The sequence below is a fragment of the Betta splendens genome, chromosome 2, assembly GCF_900634795.4.
Source record: "Betta splendens chromosome 2, fBetSpl5.4, whole genome shotgun sequence".
Taxonomy (NCBI): Eukaryota; Metazoa; Chordata; class Actinopteri; order Anabantiformes; family Osphronemidae; genus Betta; species Betta splendens.
This window is the reverse complement of record NC_040882.2, coordinates 25548926-25572767: the sequence shown is the minus strand read 5'-3', so window position 1 is coordinate 25572767 and position 23842 is coordinate 25548926. Positions and strand designations below refer to the sequence as shown.

Sequence of the window (23842 nt, the reverse complement as noted above, 5' to 3'; positions counted from 1 at the left end):
CTTTCTAAAAAGAAAGTAGAAAAAATCATTTCAATGGAGTTTTACAAGTATAGTAAAACACAGAAAACCTGAAGTAGAGAAACAACAGCTTCAAACAAGTTGTAGTTTAATCCAGATGATCAACATCTGCCCGATAAGCCTCGTTTTCCATTGCTTTATTAGTTCTTACTGATGATGATGATGGTCCTGTTCAGCCTCCTGTTCTTTGTCGCTCATAGTGACGACAGTCAGAGACGTCGTCTCAGCTCGGTTCTGTTGTTGCTCAGTGTTGGTTTGGGTCACAACACGTTAACACCACCAGGACAATTGGGTGTGTACTGTAAGTCACACTGCCTTTGTGTCTTTTATAATTTTAATTAAATTTAAAGATTATACATTAAATTATACATGGATAAATCACCACAAGACAACTTTATTTTAAGAGGTACTTCCTAAAAGTCCAAAAAGGATTTTTGGAAATTCCACATACACTCTTCGTTCATCCAAAGGATTAGACTCCGAAACATAAGAGAAGTAACATATGCTCAGAGCAAACAGTCTCTGGACAGAAGGAGGAACCAGCACAGATGGAACAACACATCAGTTTATCTCCATCTGAAATAAAAGGGCCACTGGTTCATAACAAAGTCCACATTCTGGATTCACATTCTTGACGTCAGAAAAGCTTTTCACATGTTTTTTGCTTAGAAACTGTTTTCGTAGTCAGGTTGTGAATAAACCCACTGGCTCCATGTTAACTGGGAGTCAGTGTTTTGGTCCCTGGTCAATTTAAACACATTTTCTCTGTTGTTGAAGAATGTGCAAAATGCATTTAAACAATAAATATAACAACCATATGTACATCATCACAGCAAATAAAACAGATAAAGTATAGATGCATGTTGGAGGCTGGTAGGTTCTGTACCGTTCTATGGTACCACACATTGATTCAGATGAGTAAGAACAGTTATAAAGGATGAGAAAGGAAACAGGTGACATGTTCCTTCTGCTCTGTTTGTAGAACCTTGTCAAACAACTCAAAAAGACATTATCTTCACAAAAATGATAAAAGTTCAGGTTTAAATGCAGTGCAGGACGATGGTGTAGTAGAAGAAAAGGAAAGTTCTTTATTTGTCCCACAGTGGAGAAATTTGTTTTCTGCATTTGGTCACATAAGCCACATTTTGTCTATATTTTCCTACACAAGACAAACAGAAAATCAGTCTAGATTTGTCCCTGTACTGTAAATAAACACAAAACTAATGGAGGGTGAAAGGATTTTGCAGGAATTGATGTAACTTACTTTGATGTCTCCGCCAAATTAAACCTGCTACACCAGCAATCAGGACAAAGGCAAGAAGGTTGATGATGATGGTGATGTGAACAGCAGTAAGAGCAGTGGTCTTACCTGAAATGACGGATGGATGGAATTAAAACATGGATTAGATTATTATCACCATAACCCCTAACTCTTACAATGCTCACAACAAGAAATAACTACAATTATGTAAATCAGAAAGTTAAAAACTTTCAGTTTTCCTGTTCAGGTTTCAGATCAGGTGGAGCTGCAGGTGAACAGGTCATTTGAGTTGGAGCGATGCAGACAGAGCCGTGGAGGCAGAACAGCATTGTCTGCATGTTCATTAATGAGAGCAGCTCGTTTCATTCAGCAGGTCTGAGATCAGCTGTTCTGCACGTCTTCTGGTTTCAGGCTCATAGAAAGCAGCGAGTTCGCTTCTGTCTCCATGGCTCCATGTTGAACGAGTGCTGGATTTACAGACTGTGATGATGATGTTAATATGTGGATGTGAAACACAAATGAATGAAACTCATTCACTTACTGTCATCATCTCTTTCTTTTTTATCTATTGAATCTGTTAAAACATGTTTACAGTTAGAATTGGGCCTATAAATGATGAATGTTAGAAATTTTGAATTATTTCAAATATTGGATTAGTGTTCATTTGTCTGGACTCACCAACAAACAGCTCAACGTTGTCCTTCTTTTTTTGTAGTCGTTTGCGAACAGAACAGGTGTAATTTCCTGCATCTGTCAGAGTCACGTTGATCAGTTTCAGTGAAATGTTTCCTTTGTGCATCTCATCGTGGAAGAGAGAAGTTCTGCCTTTAAATGTATCGTTCTGAATATCTGTGTTGTCTTTTCGACTCTCAAACTTGTGCACAACTTCTCCGTTGCGTGTCGTCCACTCCACAGTCAGAGTTGTGACATCAACCGGAGGCTCCATGTGACACGGCAGAATGACGTCATCACCAACTTCTGCTCGAACTGGTTGATCAGATCCAACGACCTCTGACCCTGCAGAGACAAACATGGGTTCAATTACTGTTCTGTTCCAGACGTCTCTGTTCCAACATAAAGCGTGTGACTCACCAACACTGAGCTGCACAGACGCTTCCTGCTGCACTGAGGGAAGGGAACATCTGTATGTTCCTGCATCAGACTGAGTCACTCTGGACAGTTTCAGGGAGACGTCTCCATTAGGCAGCTGATCCACAAACAGACTTGTGCGATAAGTATAATGTGGATTTTGAAGCTCATATAAAAAGCGTCCGTCCTGGTAAACATGGATGAATCCTGGCTCCAGATCAGGTCTGGTCCACTCAACCCTCATGGACTCAGCACTCAGTGGAGGTTGAAGACGACACGGTAGGATGACGTCACTACCAGGCCAGACGATGATGTTTGGAGTGGAACAATTCAGAAAACTGGATCCTGCAATAAAAGAACAATAGAAAATGAGCTGCTGCACCGATGAAGTTTTATTTACCTTCAATGTCCTAAGAAATAAGAACTCATACTGTACGTATGATGCTGTTACAGAGTGTAGTCAGATATTAACAAGCTTTGTTTTTCGTTCTGTCAGTCTCATCACTGTCACATGACACCAAATCAGTGTTACAAAACCACTAAGACACAATGTTCAATTACTGCAGAAGAAGGAAAACTTCACTTAACAAGAATTCTTTTCTTCTTTTTTTGTCCTCTTTTATCAGCTGATGTGTGTGACGGCTCCACATGCATGAACTGTTTTTCTTAGTCACATTTACTTCCGGTTCTGGTTCACCCGTGTCTAGTTTCCACTTGTCACCCATTCATGTGACTTCAGCTGCAGCCTATGTGTCATTGGTCTCTCCGTTTAACCTCCAGCACTCACGTAACTCATTTGCCAGATTGTTGCATGTTCACACCACTTTCCAGCGTTTTCCTTTTGATCCTGTCCTGTGTTCGACCTAGTGCCTCTTCCTGTTTTTGCCTGTCGTTGCCAGGCTGGTTTTGCTGCCACTGCCTGCTGATTACCTGATTCTGGCTGCTCTTTGTCTGTGCCGTCGCCTGAGACTGACCCGTGTATGACCATCGCCTGTATCTTGGACCTCACCTCGAATTAAAACAAACTTCTACTCACCTTCTTGTCTCGAAGCTGTGCATGTGGGTCCGATACGTGAAGAGCGCTGACAAAGTGTTACGACCTGACTCAAAGGAACCGACATCAGTAGAAACAAACTGGTTGCAACCAACAGGTTTATTAAGGTCAATCAGACAGAGTTGGCTGCTGTAACGCAGCTGAGCAGCAGAGACACAGAGCATGTGTGGCTGCAGGCGCTTCAGAGGTTGGACCAAAGGCCAACTTTATAACTTGCTAAACATTATAATGCTTTTATTATTACTGGTAGTGAAAAATGATTAAAAGAAAATATTAAAAAGCCTTTAGGACCATATTAATGGAGCTTGATGTTCTGTCTTCTGCTTGTGTCTACACCTAAAGCAAATATATCTCAAAGCTCAGATGCTGATATAGTTGAAATTAATTAAACTGGCTTCATCAGGAATTACAACTTCAAGATGAACAAAGAGCAGCTGCCAAGAGAGAAGCAAATGCTTCTGGAGCATGAACGCTTAAGGAAATGGAATTTGAGCAGCAGCTGAACCCTGTCTCATTGTTTGACCAGTGATAAATCTTGATGTTTGGAACCCGTTTGCTTGTTGTGATGCCGCCTCCTCTGATCCAGCATCGTAACACGCATCACAGTGACATTCAGTTTTGTCAGGCGCAGCAGTTGTCTCGACAGACCGGACCCACATACACGGCACAGAGTCCAACTTGTTCCAATAAAATAATGTTTATTGTGCAGGGTACAGAATAGTAAGCTGGAGATCACTGGCACAGTCTTCAGACAAGGGACAGGCTGATAACGGCAGTCAGACAAGCACGGGTCGGTAACAGAGAGACAGGAATACGGTACCGGGGGATCGGGCAGTTCGGCGTCAGTGGACAGGCGATGGTCAGTAACATACAGGCTCGACGACAGGACAGACAAGGGCTAGGCGGTCTCAGCGTCAGTTAAACAAGCAGTGGTCAGCAATGAACAGGCTCAGCAACGGTACAGACAAGGCAAAGACTAGGTCGGGCTCGGAAACAGAAACGGTATCAGACTGGGGACCAAACGAATGCTGGAATGCGGAAAAAATCACGACAATCTGGCAGAGGATACAGGTGAGTACTGGTGGTTAAATACTGGCATGATTGCTAATGACAGACAGGTGGAGTGATATGGACCGGAAAAGCTGGCAGCAACATGAACGGAAATACCAAAATAAAACCGGAAATAAACCCAAAACCTGACAGGTTTATTTTAAATGAGAAATCAGAGGCAGTACCAGACTGCGGTCAAGTGAGCCGTCGTTCGTTCATCCGTCGTTCATCCAGCCGCGCTTCAAAAACGTCTTGCGCCCGTATTACGCGCTTTACAGCAGAGCACAAAACACGCTCGTCGCGACATCCTCTTTTCATAGCGACACGTCTGGTCTGTTCAAAATATGGAAAACTACGAAACAAAATATTGCATATATAGAAAAACTGTCGCCTAATAAAGATCTGTGTACCTTTACTGTAAAATTAAGCATTTATTAGTATTTAAAAATACCATGTCATGAACCTTTGTAATTAATAACTTAACTTTGGTGCATAGTTCCAGGCTCAGACCACTTTCCCCCTGATCTACTAGATGTGTACTATCACCATACAAAGATCTGTGTATTTTTACTGTATAGTTTAGGATTTATTAGTATTCAAAACTACCAGTTCATACTGTAACTGTATACCGTATAGTCAACTTTAATGATCAATAACTTGACTTTGGTTCATAGTTCCAGGCCCAGACCACTTTCTCCTATTCCTGCTAGATGTGTACTATCATCACACAAAGATTCTTGTATTTTTACTGTATAGTTTAGGATTTATTAGTATTCAAATCTACCATGTCATACTGTAACTGTATAGGCCGTATAGTCAACTTTAATGATCAATAACTTGACTTTGGTTCATAGTTCCAGGCTCAGACCACTTTCCCCTTGTTCTGCTAGAGATGTACTATCACCACACAAAGATCTGTGTACTTTTACTGTATAGTTTAGGATTTTAGTAGTACCATGTTATGCTGTAATATGGCCCTTACAATCAAGCACAAAACCAATAAGTACTGCACTACAAACAGTGTAGTGTGTAATTTTCTTTTTTATTCTTTTAAGTCTGTATTGTGAAGAGAGAATAATTGCATTAAATCTAATCCTGAATATTTGGTTATATACATTATAGTATACAGTTTTGAATACTAATAAATCCTAAACTATACAGTAAAAGTGCACAAATCTTTGTGGGGTGATAGTACATCTCTAGCAGAACAAGGGGAAAGTGGTCTGAGCTTGGAACTATGCACCAAAGTCAAGGTATTAATCATCAAAGTTGACTGTATTACAGTGTGACATGTTAGTTTTAAATACTAAGAAATCTTAAACTATACAGTAAAAATACATGAATCTTTGTGTGGGGATAGTACATCCCTAGAACAAGGGGAAAGTGGTCTGGGCCTGGAACTATGCACCAAAGTCAAGTTATTAATGATTAAAGTTGACTATACGGCCCATACAGTTACAGTATGACTTGGTAGATTTGAATACGAATAAATCCTAAACTATACAGTAAAAGTACACAGATCTTTGTGTCGTGATAGTACACATCTAGTAGATCAGGGGGAAAGGGGTCGGAGCCTGGAACTATGCACCAAAGTTAAGTTATTAATTATAAAAGTTTTACAGTATGACATGGTATTTTTACACATATCTTTATTAGGCGACAGTTTTTCTATATATGCAATATTTTGTTTCGTAGTTTTCCATATTTTGAACAGACCGACGTCTCGCTATGAAAAGAGGAAGTCGCGACGAGCGTGTTTTGTGCTCTGCTGTAAAGCGCGTAATACGGGCGCAAGACGTTTTTGAAGCGCGGCTGAACGACGGATGAACGAACGACGGCTCACTTGACCGCAGTTCTACACGATGGTGATGGATTCACTGGATGAGGATCAATTATTGAACGTCTGATCTAAACTACACAGATTAGTTAACGAAATAAAAAGGAGGAAGAAGGATGTAGGAAAACGTATGTGGCAAGAAATCAAACATTTCTTTAAAATGTAACAAACAACAAAATCCCACAATAAACCAAAATAATTACGCGTTTTACCTTTAAATGTGTTTGGTTTAGTTTATATATTTAATTTTTACACCGACACCCATTGAGCTAAACTCAAATTTACATTCGATCGAAAGTTTATTCACCTCAGGCGTCAACGAGTCTGACGCTTTAACTCACCTGAAACTTGCGCCGCCGCACAGTTAAATAAAAGTACCAGCAAATACATTAAGGCTTCATAAATAATAATTAGTCCCATTTTAGCCGATAAACTATACAGGTCTTCGTTGTGTGTTTTGTCAAGTCATGAAGGAAACACTTGTGAACGATTCAATTTCTCTTTCTCTTCAGTTTTTCAACGCGGAAATGCGAACATTTCTTCACGTTAACTCCACAACACGATTCTTTAGATTTATAACATGTTACGTCTTTGTGACACAATCAGTGTGTGGCAGAATAACCGAGGCGTCTGTTTCAGATCGATGACGATCTAAAGTGAACTTCCATATTATAGTCTATCTATAAACTTTATCCCTATAGTTCCCTCTTAAAACGTCACGTCGTTCAAAGTCAAACTTTTTCTCGCTCCTCTAATAAATGAGTTTTTAAACCAATTATTACTCAAACTAGAACTTGTCTAATTGCTTTAAATGCTTTTATAAATTGTTACAATTAGAGCAAACCAAACTGGACAATATAAACCTTGAAGCAGAACAAAAAGTTTACTGAATGCACAGAAACGTGACATTTGGGATGCTCTGTGAAGGTCCAGGTTCCTGCAGACGTCACGTGACTTCACTGAGACGCTCCTGGTAGAAGGAGGTGCTGCTGACCGCAGGTTTCAGGAACTTTGAACTACTTGTTGAATCCAGTCTCATCATGGTTCTAATATCTCTGATGGACGTTTCACTTGTCGCCTCTGTATCAGAATGTTTTTTCAATGGTTCTAATAGAATCCAGCTGCTGAACTGACACATTTCATGTTTTTTGTAACTAATGAGACCTGAAGATCAGATTTTTCCAGCAAAGACGTTCACCTGCATTGAAGCAGCGCTGACATAATTTAGGGAGTTTACCTTTTAACGATCATCAATAAGAGCAGCAGCAACAATGTTCAGTGAAGGAACTAATTAATTATCCAATAAATACAAAAATGTTTTTATCTGCTGAAACATGAGCTTCAACGATAACGCGTTGGACCCAGATAAGATGGATTTACAGGGTTCCTAAGTTAAATGAGTTTAGATATTGACTAAATGCTGATGTCTACTATAACCTGGTTTTGAGCAGTGAGTGTTTCCTGCTCACATCAGGATGTGGTGACTGTAACATCACATTCTGCATCGGCGCATGATGGACACCGCGTCTCTCTGCCTTCTGCTCTGTGAGTCCTTTAACGCTTCCTAACGCTTCCAGCTCCACTCATCCACCAAACACACACAGGCTGCAGGTCATTGGCTGATCCTGTTGCATCCACAGAACAACCTCACATCTGTAACTTATTGTTAAAATGAATCAGGTAAAATAAAGTTAACCCACATTAAAGACAGAAACATGGTGGTTTTAATTTATTCAGTTTTATCAAAGCTAAAACCAAATGAGCAGTAAAACTGGAGGTTTGAGACTCTTAAAAACTATAGTTACACACTTAAATAAGTTAGAGCCACAGGGTTTTTGTTTTTTTGTCTGTGGTTTCATATGTGATTTCCTGTGAAACATTAGACATGAACTGAATCAAATGGGAAGTGGAAGCAGGTTAGACACCAACCTGAAAACAACATGAGCATTAGTCAGAACCACCTCAATCTGCAGCTGAGTGTTTGTTGTGACTTTGACTTCATGATGACGGCTCCCTCTCGTTGCTCCTTCACCCCCTGCCTGTTGCAGGCCTGGCTCAAGGGCACTACAGTGCAGCTGATGTGGGTAAGTGTGGGTTGAAGGATGATGATGAACTTGCGTCATCAGTGTCTTCTCTTCTATCCATTAACCAAAGCCTTGATTCTTATGGTCTAAATTAGAACCAGCATCGCTTTGGTTCCGTCTCTGACTCGTTGCAGCCGAACTCAGCCTCCGTCCTGACAGGTCACTCTTCTTCTGGTACGAGGAAATCATCCTGAGCTGCTCTGCACCAGGAGGCTGGAGCGACTGGAGTGTAAGGAGGAACACGTCCAAGCAGACAGTCCAGCGGTGCCAGCTGGGCTGGGCCGTCCCCAGCGGGTCCACCTGCACCATCGAGGACTCAGACCCGTCAGACACTGGAGTCTACTGGTGCGAGTCAGCGAGCGGGAACCGCAGCAACGGCGTCAACATCACAGTGACAGGTACAGTAAATGCATCACAGTGATAAGTAAACGCATCACAGTGATAAGTAAAGTACAGTAAAAGCATCGCAGTGACAAGTAAACGCATCACAGTGAAGTACAGTACAGTAAACGCATTGCAGTGACATGTAAACGCATCGCAGTGATAAGTAAACACATCGCAGTGACAAGTACAGTACAGTAAATGCATCACAGTGACAAGTAAATGCATCACAGTGACAAGTAAACGCATCACAGTGACAAGTATATTAAACGCATCACAGCAACAAGTACAGTAAACAATCGCCGTGACAAGTAAATGCATCGCAGTGACAAGTAAATGCATCGCAGTGACAAGTAAACGCATCACGTGACAAGTAAACGCATCACAGTGAAGTACAGTACAGTAAACACATCGCAGTGACAAGTAAACGCATCACAGTGACAAGTAAACACATTACAGTGACAAGTAAATGCATCGCAGTGACAAGTACAGTACAGTAAACGCATCGCAGTGATAAGTAAACACATCGCAGTGACAAGTACAGTACAGTAAATGCATCACAGTGACAAGTAAATGCATCACAGTAACAAGTAAACGCATCACAGTGACAAGTATAGTAAACGCATCACAGCAACAAGTACAGTAAACAATCGCCGTGACAAGTAAATGCATCGCAGTGACAAGTAAATGCATCACGTGACAAGTAAACGCATCGCAGTGACAAGTAAACGCATCACGTGACCCCTTCCTCGCCTGATGACAGACGTCTGAGTGCTCATATGTCGGTCTTCTTAATCCTAGAGAGCCCTGTGATTCTGGAGAGTCCTGCTCTTCCTGTGTCTGAGGGCAACGACGTGATGTTCGTCTGCTCTTACAGAGAAGAAGACTCTGCGCCCACGTCAGATTTCTCAGCGTCGTTCTACAAAGACGGGGTTTTCATCGGAACCGAGGACAAAGGGAAGAAGCTGCTTCGCTCCGTCTCCACGTCTGATGAAGGCTTCTACCAGTGTGAACACCCGTCACAGGGAAAGTCACCGCAGAGCTGGCTGAGAGTCAGGAGTCAGTACTGGGTCATACTGGGTCATACTGGGTCATACTGGGTTCATACTGGGTCATAATGGGTTCATACTGGCTCATACTGGGTCATACTGGGTCATACTGGGCTTATACTGGGCTTATACAGAGTCATAATGGGCTCATACTGGGATAATACTGGGGCCATACTGGACTCACACTGGGTTCTCCTTCCAGACCGACCTCAGACCGCGGCCCCCACCACTCTTCCTCCTCGTCCTCCTGTTGTGACTCGGCTGGTGTCCGGCGTCCTGCTGTTCGTCCTCTTCACCTTCGTACTGGTTCTGGCCGTTTACACGTACCGAAAGTGGGCTAAAAGTACGGAACGCCTCAGAAACTGACCTGACGTTCATGCTGCGTTTACAGTGATCATTAACCGTGTGTGTTCTTCCTGCAGATCGAGCTGAAGCTAAAAGAGGATCTTTTCACCGCAGCCTGAGATGAAACACAAAGGAAACAGTGGAGCATTTAGTTTCCTGTTCATCTGCAGGTGACAATTTTTATAGATGCAGCTCAGTTACTGTAACAGAACAGAAGTCAACTTCCTGTTGTGAATATTTTGATCAACATTATTTGTCACTTATTACCAGTAGAAACCTCAGTGATGTTGAAGCTCTTTGACTAAATTGTGGCCTTTTATTGGCTAAATGTAAAGATTTTAATCAACTTCTTAAAGTTTTGTATGTTTTTAACAGTTGTTGTAACCTTTTGACTGAATCAATAACAGACGAGCCAGTTTAATAAAGCGACAGAATGTGACTCTGTTACTGTAGAGAACATCACCAGGCAGCTGTGCACAGATGTTCCCTTTCAAATATTAGTGTGACTTTTTAACTTTTGTAGATATATTTTTGTATTTGTATTTATACACAATTGATTTAACAATACCTTCACTTCTCTGAACCATTGAACTAAATGTAAATCTACTAAATCACATTTCTTATGTTCGACTGTTTCAGATTAATGTCAAGTCATTAAAAGCTGAAGAAGAGTGAGTGACTTAGAAAACACCTTTCACTCACCTGTAACCTGTGCTGCTGTAATAAAAAACAACACAAGCAGCGTTAACTGCAACTTCAGGTGTTACTATGAGCAGCTGGCTGTTTGAAACTTGCCTTGACTTTAGTTTGATAAATGTGGAAATGCACAAACACAAACCAGAGCGTTCACTGATTGAGAATCACTAATTTCCCTTTGTTTTAGATTTAAAAGCATTTTCGTGAACCATCAAAATAAAAGTTTTAGTCGTTAAGTCAAAAGATAAATAAAAGGTTTGATGCATAATTACACACTAACGCTGTTCTAGGAGAAGTAAACGTTCACCTCAGAGGTCCTGGGTTCAATTCCTGGGGCAGACCGGGTTCCTTTCTGTGTGGAGTTTGTATGTTCTCCCCGTGTTCGTGTGGGTTCTCCCCGGCTTCTTTCTACGGTCCAAGAACATGCCTTGGGTTAAATTGCCCTTATGTGTGAGTGTGTGTGTGAATGGTTGTCCGTCTGTGTGTTGTGATGGACTGGTGACCTGTCCAGGGTGTAGCCTGCCTCTTACCCAAAAATAGCACCACCCGCGACCCCACATGGGAATAAATGATGGATTATTTTGTGTCTCAAACTGGCATCAGCTGAAATGAAACAGGAACCTGACTGTTGGGCAGATACACAGAAAAGAGATAACTGTAAGAAATCACTGCAAATTATATTGAAACCTGTTCTGACACTGTGGTAATAATGTGGTAATAGCACAGAGATGAAGATCAACGCTTTACAGTTGGGCCAAATTGAACTGGAAAATATAAACCTTGAAGCAGATCACATCATTTTACCTTCTGCTCTGTGAGGAATGTCCTGTTCTTCAGCTCAGGTTGTAGTATTTACTCATGAATAAATGAATGAGGCCTTTAGAATAAACCGGATGGTGGTTTGAAGCAGCTGCTCTCCTTCATCACACGGAGGCCCACGCCACTGCTCCTCCTCCTGGAGCTAAAAGACGCACTGCGACCTGAGGTGAAGCAAAAAGGAAAACAGCTGCAACAGCTGGAAAACAGCGTTAACACAGACAGGTCCACAGGAGTGGGGCCCCTCTATTCACAAGCTGCTAATCTGCTGATCAAGAGGTAAAAAGTAAGAACTGAACCACATCCTTCCAGTGTGGTACATTCAAGAACCACTAGGATCCACAGAGGAGACAGATTAGTCAGGTGTGAGTCTGCAGGAGTCATTTAAGTGTCATCACATGTCACGACTCACAGTATTAGTTTACACTGTGTCAAAGCAGTGAGTGTTTGTTTTGGGCTAAAATATCAGCAAATCTACTTTAGAGTTAACTTCTTACAATCATCTACCACTGAAGCGTTCACAGAGATATGTGGACACTTTTCTCTGTCAGTGTCTCATCACAGCCAAAAATAATTCCCATGTGAACTCTGTCTGGAGCTCAGTGCTGTATATTTGTATATTTATTTCTACAGTTTATAAATCGCATCTCAACACTTCAGTGTCACACAAGTTAAAGCTGATTCAATGTCTCTCATTCTCTCCTGTGATTTAATGGTTCCCTTTTATTTCCCCATTTCATCATTTACTATTAAATGCTGTGAGTTCTAATCTTCTGATCACCAACTTTCATCATTGATTTTTCTTTTACTTTAACTCATTTTAGTTTGATGTATTTATTATTGGCCTTTTTCAGAGATGATCAACTCCTCCACTGTTTTTCATGCTGAGCCACTTTAACAAAACCTGTTTCACTTGTGTTTCACTTTGCCATCATAGAGAGAGATCAACACACAGGCGTCTTCTCCTTTGTACAACAGCTTCATTGATGAAGACATAAGACAGAACTTTTCTGACTGATGTGTAGCATTAATAAAGTCTCACCCCGTGTCTCATCATTTATAAACGCTGGACCTCCTTTCACTTTTAAATCACTGTATTACTTTATCCTATTCTTAATTAGGGGAGCAGACTCTCAGCAAACGCCCCCTCTCTCCCCCGGTAGCTTTTTGGGGGATCCCAAGGTTTTTTCCAGATCCAGATCAGCTGAGACATTGCCCGTCGCTATTTCGTGACGTCATCGCGTAGGCGTGTCTCGCGATGCTTTATAAATTGAACAGAAAGGCGGCTGGTTTGTTTCTATTGAGCGTCTGTAAAATGGACCGTAACGAACCGAGTCACACGTTCTCGCTGTGGATCCTGGTTTTTGTTTTCTTCGTCTCTTCAGCAGCTGAAGGTAAAATCATTCACTCACTAACCAGGTTAATTTGACTCAACGCGTTGATCTGGATTATTATAAACTTCTGTAACCTCGTTGTTGGTGCGTTAATTTTATATGGATTTTATAGAAGTCGATTGGATCGAATCGACCTCGATCTACGGTTTTATCAGCCGATGTTGGCTTGGCTTCATACAGTGATCTGAAAACGATAACAAGGTTGGATAATTTGTGCTCAGTCACATCGTTAAGATTGAGAAATTCAGTGTTATAAAGATGAACGAAAATAAGATCCCGTTATTACTGACACCCGTGAATAACAAGCATGACTGAGACTCACTAATCAGCTGATGGAGTCATACTCTGATAATGAACAATGATTCTGATACAAACGCCTTTGTGTCAGATGACTCTGAGGGAAGGAAATATAATGATTTAAATTTTCCTCTTTCCTGATTCAGCAGGTGACTTGTTTTCCTTCAGTCATGTGTAAACAGGAGTATTTACCTAATGGATTCTGAAGATGAATCCATAGAAGGCTGTGTATTTGCTGTTTTCCTGCAGCTCAGGCTGTGGTGATGGCTTCTCCTCGCCTCATCTCCTCGGCCCCGGGTGATGACGTGGTGCTGCGCTGTCACCTGGAGCCTCCGGTCGACATACAGGCTCTGACGGTGGAGTGGTCCAAACCCGACCTCCGGCCCGACCCGTGGGATCCGCTGAGGCGGGTCCAGTACGTGCACGTGCACCGTAACGGAGGCGAAGTGACAGACATGAAGCTCAGGTCGTACGCTGGGAGGACGGAGCTGCTCACGGAGCAGCTGAGACATGGGAACGTATCCCTGAAGATCCTCAACGTGACGCTGGCAGACGCAGCCAGATACAGATGCTTCATCCCCAAGTTAAAGAGCGCAGTGAGGGAGGCCACGGTGCAGCTGGTGGTCGGTGAGAACGCGTCACGTTCACATGAAAACGTGTAACGGTTCCTCATGTTAAGGTAAAGTTTAAATATTAAGTTTGAGGACGCCTTTTTCCTCCTAGATCCATATTTGATTAAACCCTCAACAACAGAGACGCCTCTGGATCCCAGAAACCTCACAACCCGAGAACCACAGGACCAAACAAACGCTGCAGGTCAGAAAACAGGAACGTGTCTGAAGGTTGTTCTCGTCAATTGTTTTTCAGCTACTGGAGCTTTTGTGTCTTTTCACAGCAGGAGGTCGGTCCAGTCTGGGCATTCTTGCAGCGTCATTCTGTGTCCTTGAGCTGCTTGGTGGAGTGTGTTTGTGGCGTCATTATAAAAAAAACAGCTTAAAAGACGTAAGTAGGAAATAAACAGAACACGTCCCATGTGGTCACGCAGCCTGTTGGTTTATTGGCTTTTTGATTCTTTGTCCAGGACTCCAGAAGAACCTGGGATCCTGCGTAAGGACTAGTTGAGTGTCATTAGGGATTTAAATCAGTTTTTATACCAGGGACCCAGTGATGGTTGATACCAACAAGCAGCAAACTGTCCTGTTGAGGACCTGTCCGCTTAACATGATAATGAGATGCAACCATCCTTGAACCCATAAACATCACAGATGTTTATGGGTTCAAGGGCTTCAGTCAGCAGGCTGCTGTTCAAGCAGTTTATCATTACATCATGTCTCTGGATTCAACAAAAAGACTTCTTCCACAGATCATTAACATCCACCAGAGTCGTTTCTGGTCGGAGCCTTTGTGGGTCAGAGATGATGGACACTACACCACTCAAACACGTTTAAGATGCAGCTGTTTATTTATTGTGATTCAGCCTTGTTAGTGTTTCATGTGTGTTAAACCTGTGGGAGTGTGTTGGCCTAATAACAGACCGACGTCCTGTGAAGGAGCCTTTGTTTCATCCATGAAGAATGAGTTAAGTTTTATATGACGCAGACTTGGATTCAATCACTGTTGTTTATATGTGATAGCAGCGGTTGTGTAGTTTGGGGATTTTCCAGGTTGATCTGTCTGACGTTCCCCAAACCAACCACACTGAAAGCACCAGTGTTACCAAAAGAACACCTGCATAGACGCAGCTGCTTTAGGTCTTTTCTTTGTAAAACCTGAATGAGCCTGAGGCCTGGATCCAACTACTGTAGCCTCTGTCCATAGGGAAACAATGACTCCACCAGGCTGTGATTCACTTATTAATTTACCTGAGCAGGAAATCACCTTGTTTTTCTTTGTTAAAACATTTACACTTTTTCCCTGTTTGGCCTCCTGCTCATTATTCTGACTGTTGGTGCATATCTTTATAGACAACAGCATAAAAAACAAAAGTGTAGGTTAGAAACAAACTAAATAAATTATTATCTTGGGTTATGTTCATTTGTTCACTGTCAAACATAACTTTTTATTTTAATGCCTCCATAAAATCAAACAAACAAGTATATTTTATTGAGTCATACTTGTATAAAGATAAAACTAAAATGTAAAATGTGCATGTGGCCAGTTTTATTTTTTAATTAAAATTACTGCAGACTTTGCCTGGGCAGTCACTTCCTGTCTTGCTCGAGGGCACTGTGGCAGTTTGCTGCTGTCGGTGAATATTAGGTCATCGAAGGTTTATTTATCTCAGTTGACAGATTTACACCAGCCAGGTGGACCAGCACCAACAGAACTCCCCAGTCGTGAGAAGGACGTAAGTGACAATAAACAGAACTGGAGACTGGGACTGGTCACAGTCTGTTACCAGGGACCAATAACCAATTTGGAAAAGCCAATACAGACTCAATCGATTTAAGTTAGTTGAAGGGTGAACTCCATACCATAGCCGACTCAATTCACCAGTGCTGCAGAACCATATACAAATAATCACAGACAACGACCAATTAAATTATGAACCTTTTATTAAACAATTAAGAGTGAGAGAGAGAAGGAGAAAGGAGGTAGAGCGCCCCCCTAATGGCAAAAAGTGACTGTCTGCCAGAAATTGGTTTCCGCACGCGAGAGCGCGCATCGCCTCGTTAAGACAATCCTCCAAGAGTTACAAATATTTGCCGATGTTGCGCTTCAAATGCTCTTGGGCGTTTTATTGTGAAAGTCCAACGACTGGCCCCGCCCCCGGTTTCCCTTTTTCTTATTTCGTTTTGAAAGTAGAGAAAAGAAGAATCAGTATATCGCAAATGTGTTTTACCGATTTACGTAAGCGAAACACAGCATAAAAAGACGTTATTTAGTTTTCATATACACATGAATAATGAATTGCACTTCATGCATGGACCAGCTTCACTTTCGCTTTCTCTTCAGCCCCGTGACCAATGCGAGTGAGAGGCGTCGACAAGTCACGTGACTACCGAGCTGCTTGTCTGCAGTTTAAACGGGCTGGTTGTTTAAATATGTCAAAGCTTCATTAAGATGGAAAACGGACTTAACATCTATAAGATAGATGATTCACATTACAGATATTTGTAATGTATTTATGACAAGTCAATACAGTAAGTAAAGATATCCACATCTACATTTTGACACAGAGTCACATCCAATCAAAATATGTTTAACGGTCAGACATCAGTGTGAGCAGCTCTTCTCCAAAACTGGAGCTGTAGTGAGAAGCAGATTACGTTCTGTGGAAGCGATTCTAAAATAAAAGCCTTTGTAGTAATGTAATGTACTACAAGTACACTACAAGTAAGTAATGTAGTAATAAACAAAGTTGCAGAAGCACAAAATACAGTACTAATAACATCTGACTGTCAAACATATTTGCCACATCAAGGCTACTGATATATTATTATTATCCACAGAAAAACACAATTACACACCTTTGATTAAATACCTTTAATTTAAGAATAAAACATGCTCTGTGATAACGACCACGTATCAGTGAGGGTTTGGTCAGTTTGCTCTGGTGCAGTTCTCACACACAACCAGCAGATGTCGCTGTTCTGACTGTGTCAAATGATGCAAATGAGCAATGTGTCGATTTCAACCCAACAGTGAAAGAAGTTGCTCAGTGATTCATGAGGCTTCGATTTCGCCATCTCTACATTTTACATCTTTTTGACACAATCAGTACGAGACAGAATAACGTCCGTTTCAGGACAATGATGATCTAAAGTGAGCTTCCATTTAATCTATTATATTCTATCTATAATCTATACTATTTATCCCTAAATAGTTTTTTGTTAAAACGTCAAGTTCAAAGTCAAACTTTGTCTCGCTTCTCATCTAAGATTGTTTTTAAAACGTCTCCAACCAGTAATTACTGAAACCATAACTTTTTAAATGGCTTACAAATTTATAAGATTCTTACAATTAGACCAAACCAAACTGGACAACTTAAGCCTTAAAGCAGAAAAGAAAGTTCAATGCTCTCACAGTGAAACCTGATGGTCCAGTTCCTGCAGCATCACGTGACTCCAGTGAGAAGCTCCTGGTAGAAGGAGATGCTGCTGCAGGTTTCATGAACTTTCACTAAAGTCTACTTGTTGAATCCAGTCTCATCTTGGCTCTGATTAGTGATGGGAAGTTCAGCTCTTTTCAGAGAGCCGTCTCTTTGGACTCCTTAAATTTTTGTAGGCCTTTATTCTACCATAACTGAATTAATTTAATTGATGGGTTGTGTTGAAAACCATTTTATGTGCAGTGTTTTCTTGAAAAGCTTCATAATTGATTAGTTTTGCGCATTTATTTGACTACAAAACCATTCTTTTGTTTAATATTTTAATCAAACATTGGACATAACTGAAAATAAATCCACGGAACTGAACTAGAACTAAACTCAAACAAACATTTTTATAACAACCTTATAATTGCCTAGTTTTGTGCATTGATTCTGTTTCAAAACAGTTCTTCCTTTAAATATTTTAATCAAACATTTTTATTTAAAAACTGCAAACAAATCCACAGAACAGAACCAATGTCAAGAAAACAAGTATTATTGTCCTCAGTGAAGGCTGTCATTCAAAAAAATGCCTCAGCTTAGATGAACTGATCCGATTTCTTCTCTCAGTAAGTATCTGCCCTGTTTTTGCTGTTGCTGAAGAACAAAAACAAAGTTTTGAGCTCAGTCTGAGCAGCGAAAGAGGAAAAACCTCTTCTCATTGACTTCAAAGCATAAGCTCTAATATCTGTGACATAGCTTTTACTTGTCGCCTTTTATATCAGATTAGGTCAGATAACACTGGTTCTATTAGAATCCAGCTGCTGAACTGACATGTTGTGTTCTGTTTGTTTTCAGATCTTGTTAATTCCTATTTCTTGTAACTAATGAGACCTGAACTTCTGCGTTTGCCAACAAAGACGTTCACCTGCATTAAAACAGTGCTGAGTTATTTTAGGAATTTAGATTATCAACCATCAAACTACAACAATGTTTGACCAGTGAATAGTTTATGAAGTAATTCATTTTCCAGTTAGTTTAACAATAGATCAAATGCAATTTTTTATCTTCTGACACGTGAGCTTCAACAGTGACAAATTAAATCTAGAGAAGCTGGATTTACACATATCACAAGTTAAATACAATAAACAGCGTTGATGCCAGCGAAACCCCCAGCTAAATAAACAGTGGGAGACTTCAACAGACTACATTGGATGTAACATGTTGAAGTATAAACAGAAGCTAGACAAGCTAACAAATGACGTAGCTAAGTGCTAGCTACAAACTGCAGGCCGATTAGTGTTTGATAGTTGCAACTGAGAAGAGCTTTAATCAGACACGTGTCAGGAGGAGAACCACTGTGCTCACTGTGGTCTCACCCAGTGACATTTGGGTTCCACAGCCGTTGTCCTCTGACCTTCACAGAGCTGCTAACATTGGTTCTACAACTTTCACAACTCAGATGCGCTAATCATAATGTGACAGCACATTGTGTGAGCTCCAATGACACTGTCCTCCATCATCACAGCCTGTTCCCCCTGTACGAATTCATATGTTAATTATATATAAATATTGTATCTAAAATTATATTATCAATTGTGTTCACTAAATCACAATTTAATTTTTGTGTTTATTAATTGTATCTCTTGAGTCATTCTTTTTTTAAATGATTTATTAATTTCCTCTGAGACCTGTGTTTTTTCCATAATCTTCCAATCATCTCTCTCCGCTCTCATGGTGCTGATAAAAATGCTCCTGGTAGGTTGTGTGGGAAAGCGTGGCTCACGCTGTTTTTATATTCTCTCTCTCTTGTTTATGTTGTTGCTTTGCAGCGTTTATTTTTAAGTCTTGTAAGGTTCATATAGGTTTTATTTCACATGACAGTTAGCTGGAGGTGACTTATGCTGCAGGAAGTTTAGCAACTGTTGAGTGTAGAACTTTATAGTCAGATGTGATGGAGACAGACTGTTTGTCTTCTGGAGGTTTGTTAAATCTTATGTTTTAAATCACACTTAGCATCTCACCTCATGCACCTTCTCTGTCCCCTCCTCCACCTCCATACAATGCTATTTTACTGCTCTCATTGTAACAGAATGGAAACAAATCAGCCTGTCATCATTGGCTTGATCTTATTGTAGAGCGTCATTAAAATGGAAATTTATGAAAAAAAAAATTTTTTTCTCTGAGCATTTTGTTATTGGTTGCATGCAGACAGGCTAAAACGTGATAAATATGCATGAACATTTATAAAAGTTATTTTATTGCGTTGTTAAATTTTAATAAACTGCTTTACAACATTTACACAAAATGAGCTTGATGCACATCATGACCGCTCACTTATCAGCTTATCAGTGATAATTTAATCAATACTATATGGTTTTCCAGTTTTCCAAAATGTGACTATAAGTGAGCTATTCAAAAAATCTATTCACCTAATTGTTGGATTTCATCTTGTAGAGAATAAATGAAGCTTCATAGAGAAACAGAAACGATAAAAACACTTTATTTTGGTATTTGGTCATTTGGAAGCCTTCTCCATAGTAATAATTATTGAATAAACACATTGCTGTTCATGTAGCTGTAACGTTGCCCCTCTTGTTGTAATAACTGGTGGTGGGTTTCGCGTCCTGCTGATGGCTGCACCGTCCTGTCCCCTCTCTGCGTCCACAACAACCTGACGTCTGCTGGTTTTGCAGAGCAGCAGGACAAACTCTGTCCTTGACTCCACCTCCACCTGATAGACTGAAAGGCTGAGGACGAGGTGACAGCAGCACAGGTCACGTACAGAGGAAGGAAACAGACTGAAGACGCTGGATCAGTCAGATCAGAGGGAGGAAGCTTCTCTTACAAACACCACCAACATCATGCACATTTGCCACTTTCCTGATCGTCTCCTGATTCACAGAGAAGCTTTAGTTTCACTTTACAGGTTCCAGAGAAGCAGTTGTTGAAATGTAAAGCAGTTCTGCTGGTTCAGCAGCTTCATCATAACTCTGATAAACTCTGATGAGTTTAAACAGTCAGACAAGAGACTGAAACAGCAAGAACAGAGTGAGAACTCTGATCTAAGTGTAACCCAGGTTAAGAGTAGGGGTGGAAAATTCCTCCACTCCTTGAATGGCTCACGTGATGTCACGTGACAAGCGCCCAATCACGTTCAGCATAGCGCCACATACAACACGTTCAGCAAAGCCGGAACTGTGACCCAGATCAGCTGTTAGAACATGACTGTTGTCTGAGTTCATCGGGTGTCATGGTTGGTGCGAGCCCCACGTTCGGCCTGAAGCCTGAAGAGTAACTGCTGGTGAAGCTTGTATCGAACAAGGGTTCATTACTGGAAGCTTTTCAACACAGTGTCTTTAGTGACATCTGGTGGCCAACAAACGAGTTGCAGCTTAAAGTTACTATAATGAACCGCGTTTATTATGGTTGCAAACTCAACCTGACGCCTTCTTATTAATAGCATTTGACATTTTTGTCCGATAGCATTTTGATGCTGTGAGCAAAATACACTTAAATGTGATTAAATCTGCGTGTAAAAATGTATGAGATTTAATTAAATTAACATTTGTTGTGTAAACATGTGCTTCTATGTGATTTTGTTTTGCTTGTGCCTTCATGATATAGAGCCCAGCTGAACTAATAATAACATTATTAGCCCTAATACTGTATATTAGGTGTCACAAACACTTTCCTCCACCCGCTCCACCCGCCTGCACTCGCCTCCACCTCTTTTCACACTCACCATCAGGCTGCAGCTTCTTCACCTCAGTCGCTGCAGCCTCACTGTTCTACCTCTGGTTTAGACTCATGTGTTCTGTCTTACACAAACCTCCACCTCTCCAGCTGTTCCTCCACCTGCTCTCTGCTCTCACTGCAGATCACAATGTTGCAGACTTTACTCTGCTGCATCTCAATGGAGAGTGACAGTTGCCATGAAGTTCATGTGTTTTCCAAATGTCTGTGCTGCACACACATAATGTGCATGTTAACAGTCCAGTGCATCTCATCTGACTTCACAGTCACAACACAGACGATACAGTACTTGTGTGTTTCTCTGTCTGACTGTGGTCAGAGTCAGGAAGTGGGTTGATTCAGAGCCAGTACAGACGACAGCATCAAGATGGAGATCACGTCCTTCTACCCTCTGATGTGTAAGACACGATGTTTGTAGTTCATACTTCACCTGCTCCTCATGTTATTGTTGTACTCTTTAATTGTCACTCGTGCTTTGTGTATTAGTGGTTTTGTATTTGACATTTGCAGAACAAAGGACTCTTTTACCTGATCTGCGACCAAAATTATCACAGTTTGCTTTTTGATTTGTTATTTATTGGAGCCTAGTTTTGTCCTGAACTTAGTTTTTTATGGAAACGTTATGTATTTTTCCTGCATTTACCTGTAGGTTCATTGTTTCCTAAACACTGAACAAATGTTGACTGCAGCCACTAATGTTTTTAGCATCGTTAGCTTTATAACTATAACGGACGCTGCTGATGGTTGTTCATGCGTGGTTCATGCAGTGACTCATATGATCCACATTAGGTAAAACACACATCCACTGATCTCAGGTTAAAGTCGTGTGTAGCGGCTGTTTAAGCACAGAGGGAGCGGCTGACGCGTCTCTTCCTGTTTGACCTGCAGCAGCCATACTGAGCATCCAGCCGGACCGGACGCAGTTCTTTCGCTACGAGAAGCTCAGTGTGAGCTGCTCTGCGTCGGGGAACGTCGTGGCCTGGACAGTGAAGAGGAACGTGTCGACTGGGTCTGACCTTTCATGCGGCGCTGACTGGGGCCGCTGGGATGGATCCCAGTGCCTCATTCGCAGCCTGTACCCAGCAGACACTGGGCTTTACTGGTGTGAGTCTGAGTCTGGGGAGAGCAGCGACGTCCTCAGCATCACGGTGAATGGTGAGAGTGAAACAGTGCAGCTGCTGCTGAATCATTATGGGATGTATTTTAATACAGCGGTCAGACTGTTTGAGGCTTTGCTTATTTCAGCTTCACTCACCCAAATGTGGGTGCTCTGGTTCATGTTTATTGTTGCATGGCTCAGTTCAAGCATCAGCGTCACACAGACCTGATGCATTTAAACTCCCTGGAGAATAACATGATCGACCCATTAATGCAGCGTGATCAGGTTCTGTGGCTGCAGATCAGAACCAGTCACCAGCTCCTCACTCACCACGAGGTCTGAAGGTTCTGCTGAAATGCCAGCGTTCAGACCAAACACTGCTCCACATCTGGATTAAGTCTATGAAATTCTCGCTGACATTAGATTCATGATTATGATTATACACACTCCATCACTTGAAATATCAAACTTGAGGTGAAATTATTTCACAATGCTCTAAAATAAGTGGTGGCACAAACTTGAATTTTCATGCAAATTTTGGTCTGGAAGCAAGAAGAAGTAAATTCTCTTCTTAATGTACAATAAATGAACAAGTGAACTGTGAAATACAAACACTGTTAATTTATGACATGATACAAATCAGACATCAAAGCACTGAACAGAAAAGCAGAGACGTGATGGTTTGTTTGTGTCTGTGGGTTTGATGATGTCCCACAGTCTGAAACAACAAAGTGGAGGTACATCATTAAACTAATGCAGCCACTTGTCTATGATACAGTGTTGTTCATTTAATGGGCCTCATGTTGAGCCTTTTTGTGTTGTAACAAACTGTTAAAGGCTGGAGAACGTCCGACTGAACGTCTGTGCTTTGTGTTTCAGCCGATGACGTGATCCTGGAGGTTCCGTCGCTTCCTGTGAAGGAGGGAGACACAGTGACTCTTCGCTGTTCACACAAGCAAAGACATGCAGCGTTTTCCACCTCAGACTTCAAAGCCACCTTCTATAAAGACGGTGTTTTCATTGGGACGGAGCCTGAAGGAACCGTCCTGCTTCCGTGTCCACATCGGACCAAGGTTTCTACAGGTGTGAGCATCCGTCAAAGGGGAAGTCGCCTCAGAGTCACCTCAGAGTCACAGGAGACGTCCAAGGTGAAACCCTGAACCCGTTCAGTTTGAGGAGGTTCTGGTCCAAAGCAGCAGGAACCTCTGTGGACTGGATGAAAAACCAGTTTGATCTCACACCTCGTCCTCAAGTTACTGAAGCTGCTGTCGTCCTGGAAATCACTGTAACAAATGTGTCAGAGGCTCATTGAGTGTGGGAACAATCACCATCTGACAGTTAACAAAGATCAACATGCACGCAGAGACACACACACACACACCTGCTGCTGTGTTTCTGCTTTGATCTTGTTCAGCTTGTCTGACCAGAAGAGCCGCTCGTCCAAAAAAAGATCCTTGTGCTACAAAAAGTAAAACCCTTCATGACAAGAAATGAAAATAAAACATGTTTCATGTTTTTAACATGTTTAATGTCTATTTACAGTACACTTATAAAAATGGGAACTTTCTAAAAAGAAAGTAGAAAAA

At 41.4% G+C, this 23842-nt stretch overlaps 5 protein-coding genes and 1 long non-coding RNA gene across 9 annotated transcripts in view; 5 read left to right on the top strand and 1 right to left on the bottom strand.

The window, feature by feature from the left end:
- Window positions 1-10607, top strand: part of LOC129602938 (uncharacterized) — a 32217-nt gene extending 21610 nt beyond the window's left edge. The window contains exon 7 of the mRNA XM_055514095.1: window positions 10339-10607. The gene's annotated coding sequence lies outside the window, so the exon portion shown is untranslated. The remainder of the gene's footprint in view (window positions 1-10338) is intronic.
- The window catches only part of LOC129605077 (uncharacterized), a 51660-nt gene that overhangs the window by 26000 nt on the left and 1818 nt on the right, over window positions 1-23842 (top strand). The gene's annotated exons all lie outside the window — the stretch shown is intronic.
- On the bottom strand, window positions 335-6797 carry LOC114868956 (butyrophilin subfamily 3 member A2-like). Of its 2 annotated transcripts, XR_008696421.1 has the most exons (7): window positions 6651-6797; window positions 2372-2713; window positions 1958-2296; window positions 1821-1853; window positions 1283-1387; window positions 1033-1177; window positions 335-729 (listed from the first exon to the last, which is right to left on the bottom strand). XR_008696421.1 is itself a non-coding variant. In XM_055513877.1 (6 exons), the coding sequence occupies exons 1-6, from the start codon at window positions 6727-6729 to the stop codon at window positions 1107-1109; spliced, it is 969 nt and encodes a 322-aa protein (XP_055369852.1). In that variant the 5' UTR covers window positions 6730-6797; the 3' UTR covers window positions 335-1106. The 2 variants fall into 2 exon arrangements, 1 of the variants encoding a protein (XP_055369852.1); XM_055513877.1 differs by having other exon boundaries at window positions 335-1177.
- On the top strand, window positions 3246-10607 carry LOC114869142 (Fc receptor-like protein 5). 2 transcript variants are annotated; one of them, XM_041073416.2, is made up of 6 exons: window positions 3246-4493; window positions 8358-8393; window positions 8528-8791; window positions 9576-9833; window positions 10026-10166; window positions 10246-10607. In XM_041073416.2, the coding sequence occupies exons 1-6, from the start codon at window positions 4448-4450 to the stop codon at window positions 10290-10292; spliced, it is 792 nt and encodes a 263-aa protein (XP_040929350.1). In that variant the 5' UTR covers window positions 3246-4447; the 3' UTR covers window positions 10293-10607. The 2 variants fall into 2 exon arrangements, with proteins under 2 accessions (XP_040929350.1, XP_040929352.1); XM_041073418.2 differs by lacking the exon at window positions 3246-4493 and adding an exon at window positions 7775-7854.
- Window positions 12922-15535, top strand: LOC121202675 (myelin-oligodendrocyte glycoprotein-like). Of its 2 annotated transcripts, none has more exons than XM_041073428.2 (5): window positions 12922-13074; window positions 13621-13998; window positions 14095-14187; window positions 14270-14373; window positions 14453-15535. In XM_041073428.2, the coding sequence occupies exons 1-5, from the start codon at window positions 12939-12941 to the stop codon at window positions 14480-14482; spliced, it is 741 nt and encodes a 246-aa protein (XP_040929362.1). In that variant the 5' UTR covers window positions 12922-12938; the 3' UTR covers window positions 14483-15535. The 2 variants fall into 2 exon arrangements, with proteins under 2 accessions (XP_040929362.1, XP_040929361.1); XM_041073427.2 differs by having other exon boundaries at window positions 14267-14373.
- On the top strand, window positions 21440-23776 carry LOC114869416 (low affinity immunoglobulin gamma Fc region receptor II-like). Its single transcript, XM_029173658.3, has 3 exons — window positions 21440-21555; window positions 22046-22312; window positions 23136-23776. Exons 1-3 carry the CDS (start codon window positions 21525-21527, stop codon window positions 23414-23416), a joined length of 579 nt encoding a protein of 192 aa, XP_029029491.1. The 5' UTR covers window positions 21440-21524; the 3' UTR covers window positions 23417-23776.

What these genes read in the sequence shown, in the direction of transcription:
- LOC114869142 (XM_041073416.2), top strand. Translation starts at nt 4,448, where the DNA reads ATGCTGGAATGCGGAAAAAATCACGACAATCTGGCAGAGGATACAG. An exon ending in CTACAGTGCAGCTGATGTGG is followed by an intron (nt 8,394 to 8,527) that starts GTAAGTGTGGGT and finishes GACTCGTTGCAG; the next exon opens with CCGAACTCAGCCTCCGTCCT. An exon ending in GTACCGAAAGTGGGCTAAAA is followed by an intron (nt 10,167 to 10,245) that starts GTACGGAACGCC and finishes TTCTTCCTGCAG; the next exon opens with ATCGAGCTGAAGCTAAAAGA.
- LOC114868956 (XM_055513877.1), bottom strand. Translation starts at nt 6,729, where the DNA reads ATGGGACTAATTATTATTTATGAAGCCTTAATGTATTTGCTGGTACTT. An exon ending in CAACGTTGAGCTGTTTGTTG is followed by an intron (nt 1,854 to 1,957) that starts GTGAGTCCAGAC and finishes ATGTTTTAACAG; the next exon opens with ATTCAATAGATAAAAAAGAA. An exon ending in AAAAGAAAGAGATGATGACA is followed by an intron (nt 1,388 to 1,820) that starts GTAAGTGAATGA and finishes CCGTCATTTCAG; the next exon opens with GTAAGACCACTGCTCTTACT.
- LOC121202675 (XM_041073427.2), top strand. Translation starts at nt 12,939, where the DNA reads ATGCTTTATAAATTGAACAGAAAGGCGGCTGGTTTGTTTCTATTGAGC. An exon ending in CACGGTGCAGCTGGTGGTCG is followed by an intron (nt 13,999 to 14,094) that starts GTGAGAACGCGT and finishes TTTTCCTCCTAG; the next exon opens with ATCCATATTTGATTAAACCC. An exon ending in AAAAAAACAGCTTAAAAGAC is followed by an intron (nt 14,374 to 14,452) that starts GTAAGTAGGAAA and finishes TTCTTTGTCCAG; the next exon opens with GACTCCAGAAGAACCTGGGA.
- LOC114869416 (XM_029173658.3), top strand. Translation starts at nt 21,525, where the DNA reads ATGGAGATCACGTCCTTCTACCCTCTGATGT. An exon ending in GTCCTTCTACCCTCTGATGT is followed by an intron (nt 21,556 to 22,045) that starts GTAAGACACGAT and finishes TTTGACCTGCAG; the next exon opens with CAGCCATACTGAGCATCCAG. An exon ending in CCTCAGCATCACGGTGAATG is followed by an intron (nt 22,313 to 23,135) that starts GTGAGAGTGAAA and finishes TTTGTGTTTCAG; the next exon opens with CCGATGACGTGATCCTGGAG.